Source organism: Natator depressus, chromosome 13 (genome assembly GCF_965152275.1).
Source record: "Natator depressus isolate rNatDep1 chromosome 13, rNatDep2.hap1, whole genome shotgun sequence".
NCBI classification, from domain to species: Eukaryota; Metazoa; Chordata; order Testudines; family Cheloniidae; genus Natator; species Natator depressus.
Window position 1 is genome coordinate 7015376 of NC_134246.1, and position 6092 is coordinate 7021467.

The following is a 6092-nucleotide window of genomic DNA, read 5'->3' on the forward strand; positions in this document are numbered from 1 at the left end:
CGATCTTTCCCTTCCGGGAAGGAGATCAGAGCAAACGGCATCGCTCAAGCTGCAGCCCCGATGAAGGAAGCCTGTTGGGTCCCAGTTTTCGGGATACAGGACTCCAGCCTAGGTCAGTGCCCGTGTGGAAGTGAGCACAGAGGATCTGCAGGTTGTCACACGGGTAAAGTGATTAGAGCGTCCCCGGGAGGTCCCACGTGGCTCCGGGCGGCAGAAGTTGCAAAGGGTGGATCCTGGAAAGCCGGCAGCGCTCTGACGATTGCCGCAGACTTTTAGCTGCCGCCCTTGCTGCTGCAGGGAACGCGTTTATTGCCGCGAGCAGGCGCCTCTCCGTGAAAAGCACAATCAAATGGCAAGCTCTGAACATGCCTCTGTCCTCTCCACCTGGAAATAAATGCACCATCCAGGACACCTGGCTGTGGGGAAGGGCTGGGCCTTGGCGGGGGGGAAGCACACTGGCTTCGCGGCTCTTAAGTAGCCGTCCCCGCCCGGCCGCTACCTTGGCTTCTCCTGCCGGTTCTTTAACGCCACACAAACCCGTTAATTAAAGAGATCCCTCTGATTGGGCGGCTGGTGAATCCCAGCGGGCCCCTCTCTGTAATATAACGGGCGGCTGGGAAAGGCGATGATTCATATCCCGCCCCCAGCCAGGGCACAGCGCGGTGCCAGCCAGCACCTGAACGAGACGCAGCCAGCCAGGGAGCGCACACCCCCCCGGGGGGGCGCAAACCCGCGATCCACCAGGGCGCAGGAGCGGGGCGCAGCGCAGGAGGGGCGCAGACCCCAGCGCGGGACTGGGGGGGAAGGCGCAGGCACAGTGCCCCGTGCGCCCATGAGTGTCGCCCAGGGAGCCGAGCTCTTCCCGGGCTCCGGGGACCTGCCCGAGAAGGCGATGGCCGAGCTGAAGTCCCTGGGCAGCGACCCCTACCTGGCCCTGGCTCAGAGCTACGGCCAGTCCGCCTTCGCCTACGGCCCGGGGCGCGGCGCGGCGGAGAGCCCGCGGGGCTACGCGGGCGGCGGCGGGGCTTTCCACCCCGCCCCGCTGGGCAAGGCGGCGGAGAGCAGCGGCGAGCAGAGCGGGGACGAGGAGGACGCCTTCGAGCCGGCCAAGGGGAGCCCGGCGTACGAGCGGGAGGGCAAGCTCAAGGCGGGCGCCCTGGGGAAGAAGCCCAAAGAGCCGCGCTCGCTGCGGCTCAGCATCAACGCCCGGGAGCGCCGGAGGATGCACGACCTGAACGACGCGCTGGACGGGCTGCGCTCGGTTATCCCCTACGCCCACAGCCCCTCGGTGAGGAAACTCTCCAAAATCGCCACCCTGCTGCTGGCCAAGAACTACATCCTCATGCAGGCGCAGGCTCTGGAGGAGATGAGGCGGCTAGTGGCCTATCTGAACCAAGGGCAGCCCCTCAGCACTCCTCTCCCCGCCACACTGAACCCCTTCGGACAGTCAGCTGTGTACCCCTTCTCTGGCACAGCCCTGCCCAGCTGCCCTGAGAAATGCACTGCCTTCCCTGGGACAGCCTCCACCCTCTGCAAACACTGTAATGATAAGCCTTGATTTCTTTTGCCTGTCAGCTTTTCTTTCCACTCCATCAGCCCTGGCTTCCAACCATCAGTTAAGTTTCTTGTTTTCTTTTGTATTTTACTATTTCATTTGCTCTCTCATTGGGAAATATTTGAAAGCTGTTTGGACTAAACAACCCTGCTGTTTTAAAGTTCACTTAGCTAAAAATTCTGTAAAATGCTCCCCACCCCTCCCTGGTTTTTAGTGCAATCATGCTGCTTGCAACTTTCTGTAGTGTTTATTTTATTTTCTTCCCAGACTGTTAATGGATTAACTTTGAGCATAACTTTTGCCTATCAACTTGCTTTGGCCCACAAAGTTGCTTGGTCTGTTTAAACGAAGTTTTTAAAACGCACCCATACACAGAGAGAAAATCTGCAAATGGAAATCTCAGTGAGTTTTCTTTGGATTGATCAACCTGGGTAAAAACTATGCAATGTTTTCAGAATGCAAAATCACTCATCCAAAAAAAGGGGGAAATTAATCTAACAGAGCCCACGAATTAAACTAAAATGCCATCTGATCAGCTCTCAGGTGTTTTTTGTGGTGTCGGTAAAACCATGGAAGCTTTACAATTATGAGGTTTCTTTTCAAGTTAAGAACCCATTCTTTGGCTGACAGAAGTCTTTTGATTGTACACTGTTGCCTGCTTTTCTGCCTGTTTCTCAACTTGTTTGGGTTTTCCAGATTTTTCCAAAGTCATTGCTCATCTTTGGTAAACAAACCATAAAATCACTCAACGTATTTAAATGTATTTATTACGAATAAAAGACGTGAATAACCACTTACTCTGTCCTACATCTCTCTGAACCAGTTGGCAGTCTAAGCAAAATAAATTATAAGGTCAATGTAAGGTGTAAAGAAACATCATTTGGATTAGACTGGTGCACGTTAGGTGAGTGAGTCAGTTTTTCAAAAAAAACTATTGGATAACTCCATTTCAATATACTTGTCCCATAAATCTTGAAGCGGGGGGAGTAATTTACTCCTGTCATTTAAAGTGAAATAGTCTGGAGACAGGTTGGTTTGAGTTTGTGCATTTGGATACTTGACTCAAATACTTTGTCCTCAAAGCTGCAGCTTTATTAGAAGGGGATACCTTGGCAGTTATTTTTGTAAGAGTGTAATGCTGAGAACAAAATAAAACTTGCCAGAGAAGACTATAAAGGATTGTTTGAAATCACTGCTATTCTGTTTGCTTGGTTCTCTATTGTATCTGCAAATCCTAATCCCATATTATGTCAGAAGCTTGGCCCACTGTGATCACTAAACCAAAAGCTCTCTCCAAGTGTGTGTCACATTGGTGCAAGTTACCAAGTCAACGCTATAGCTAGTCCCTTAATTGTTGGGATTTTTTTAATGCCGTGATGCCTTCTATGCTTCACAAATCATTATATAATAATAATGGAGATGCATTCTGTGATTTGTGTTCAGACAGGAATACCCACCACCCAATGTCAGAGTGACCACGTAAACTGGTACAGTAGCAGCCTGAGGGGCTAGACCTGTCCATGGTCATTTGTGTTAGGAATGGGGTGTAACTATTTAGGGTTATTAAACCAATTTCCATGGCTGTCGCCAGTGTTATGCTAATTTGGAAAGGACTGCAGTCCCTCTAAAGCAGCTTGTCTGTAGTATTTAATTTTAATTAATACATTTCCAAAAGACTTTTTTGTATTTGCAAAATGAAGTGTGTGATTAAGCCTCATTCGTACAGACATATGCTTAAAACTGGTTTCTACTCATTTCCATTTTTATTTCTTCATCCCTCCTTGTTTTTTTGTTTTGTTTTTGTTTTGTTTTTTTTTCCCAGAAGACCAGTTTATCTGTTTTTATGTGTCAGGACAAAGAGAGAAAGATGAGACTCAAAAGTGTGTTTAAAACACTTCTGACAAAACTAAAGGCAAGAAGAACCACTGCTGAAGCAAAAATGACTGGGAAATGGAGAGATCATTTTAAATTCTGCAGACTCAGTCAGTGCCAGAAATGATTTTTAACAAGATTCAATTTTAACACTAAAGCATGATTTTATGATAAACATTTATTAATTCTAACTGAAAGTGCTGGAAATGGAGCCTTTGGAGTTATTTAAATGCAGAATAGTTAAGTTTCCACTCCTATTAAAATAGCTGTAGAATAAAGTATTTAAGTTTCATATTAAAAACAACTTTGTTTGATTCAGAGACCATCATTAATATGATGGGGTTTATAATTGCTTCTTAGTCTGATAATTATGACAGAAAAGACTTCTGTAACTGCATAGCTTAGGGAAGTCTCCATGGATATAAGGTGTATTGTAGAACAGTGCCTTTGGATATAACTTTTCTCTCACTTTTCCAGTAGAAAAATGTTTCCTTATTTTGTCATATCCATCCTCAGATTAAAATATCCACTTTCTAAGGGACCTTTAGATATTCAGAACTCTGCTCAGAACCAATTTTGAATTAAATACACTCATACCCAGTAGGATTAAAAATGGAATTTCAGACACAGAAGGTAAAGGAAATAATACGGAAACGTGGCAAGGTTACAGTATCTAAGTACTTTTTAAAAGCTGGAAATTCAAAAACAGAAGTGTAGAATTCACCACAGTAATGTTAAAATAACCTCTAAGACACAACTAAAAATATACATCAAGAAAGGTGAGCTTTATAATTTAGAAGTAGAGAAAATCGATTTATTTCCTTTTACTTTCCTGCATATAGAACCAGTCTAGCATTTAACTAGAACAGAGTAAATCATAACTATGTAATGGATAATCTGAAAGCTAGGCACTAGGATAAATTGTTTCCATCTAACTGTGTCTGCAGTACTTACAAACTTTTAAACAGGCAAGCAACTGGAAGCAACACATTATTGAACCCTTTTTCTGTTTTCTTGTTAACCAGAAGGTGTCTGCTTCAGTTTAATTTATATCTTATATTTGTAATGCTGTTAAAGCCTCAGTGAGGATAATTCCTTTCTTTGGATGAAAGAAATCAGGTTATGTCCTGACTTATCTAATAATACCTAATGCGAGAATATGCATTTGCAGGTACAGTATCTTCAGAGTTAACCTTGCAGTAAATTGACAACATCCCATAGATTGTCATTTGATTTCACCCTTTTCATGTAATTTTTAGTTCAAATTCTGTTTTATATTCCAGGTGAGAATAAAATCTGTGGCATTCAGCAATTTTTAGGGCGTGCAAAAGGAGGATTTTGAAATTTTGAGAACCTGTTTTCTGTTAAAATACTCTTGTTCTTATGTTGCCTAGCCTTCATTTTAATATTGTCTTGTATGCTCAGATAATATTGAAATGCAGCTTGTGCATATGAATCTATTATCTTATTATTGTTCTACTTAATTTAATAGAAAACACACTGAATGTCAGCTTTAATTAAAAAATATCGTTTTCTAGTTCCATTTAGTTTTCCAAACTTTAAGAGCAGCTGGTGTGAAACACCTTTAGAAAGACAAGCAAAGAGGGAAATGGTTCTCAAGTATCTGTCGCTTCTAAGATATGTCATGTTAGTCACTAACCAAAATTAGTGTTTTTCTAATCAGTATAATCTTATTAACTGTGAGTAGGAAACAGTTGTCAATTTGCATTGCTAATGTCAAATCTTGGCTGAAGTGTTCTTTAGATTACAAGATAAAACTTGATTAACCAAATATGGGGAAGCAACAGGTTTGAAGATGGAGAGTCCAGAGTACAGCAGTCTACTTCTAATTCTTTTTGCTTGAAACCCAGTCAGTTACAACTTACAGAATGTAGTAAAGGTAATGAAGCCTTTTACTACCCTTTAACCATCATCAGTATCCAGTTTTCTGCTAGAAACCAGGCATCTTGAAGGTGCTGCATTGTTGATCATGCTTCTCTGAATTCCCAAAGCAGTCGGTCATATCCCATTTTAAGTTGTAATTCTATATCTTTGTAGTCATTCTTTTTGTATACATTTCTATGATTTAAGTTTTTTTTTTCATAGAAGTGATGTTTATAAGGAAGCAAGGGATGTAGGGCCCAATCCTGCTCCCACCGAAGTAATTGGCAAAACTTCTACTAATTGCAGTGGTGCTATTGCTTTACAGAACTCAAATTGTGAACTGACCGCAATATGATGCGACTCTATTTATTGTAAAAAGAGCATGAAATTTATACAGCTTTATCCCTTTACTGTTTTAGACCTACACCATGGTTACAAAGCATGGACCACTGGTGGATGCAGGCCTCAGTGCACCGCTTCCACATACTTAGAGCAAGCCAGGTATTGCCAACTGTGTCCTAGCTGAGTGGTATTTAAGTTCTTGGAAGGAAAGAGTCCCAGCATAGCAAGTTCCTGGCCTCCCTTTCCAGAACACAGACTATTTCGAGTAACTCAGTCTACATTACAAGGCCAAAACCAGGCATTCAGTGTTATGAAGGCCAAAAAAAAAAAGTAGTGAACAGTAGGATACTTAGCACAGAGACCATCCTGCAAAGCAGTAGGAGATACTAGGGTAAAATACTGTACATATTAATATTCAATACCAAAGAGAATAATGAAC

General features: G+C 43.2%; 1 protein-coding gene across 1 annotated transcript; it reads left to right on the forward strand.

The window, feature by feature from the left end:
* The first annotated feature begins 757 nt into the window (after positions 1-757).
* BHLHE23 (basic helix-loop-helix family member e23) lies at positions 758-2077 on the forward strand. The gene has a single exon (XM_074969682.1). The coding sequence runs from the start codon at positions 833-835 to the stop codon at positions 1556-1558; it is 726 nt and encodes a 241-aa protein (XP_074825783.1). The 5' UTR covers positions 758-832; the 3' UTR covers positions 1559-2077.
* The last annotated feature ends 4015 nt before the right edge of the window (positions 2078-6092 follow it).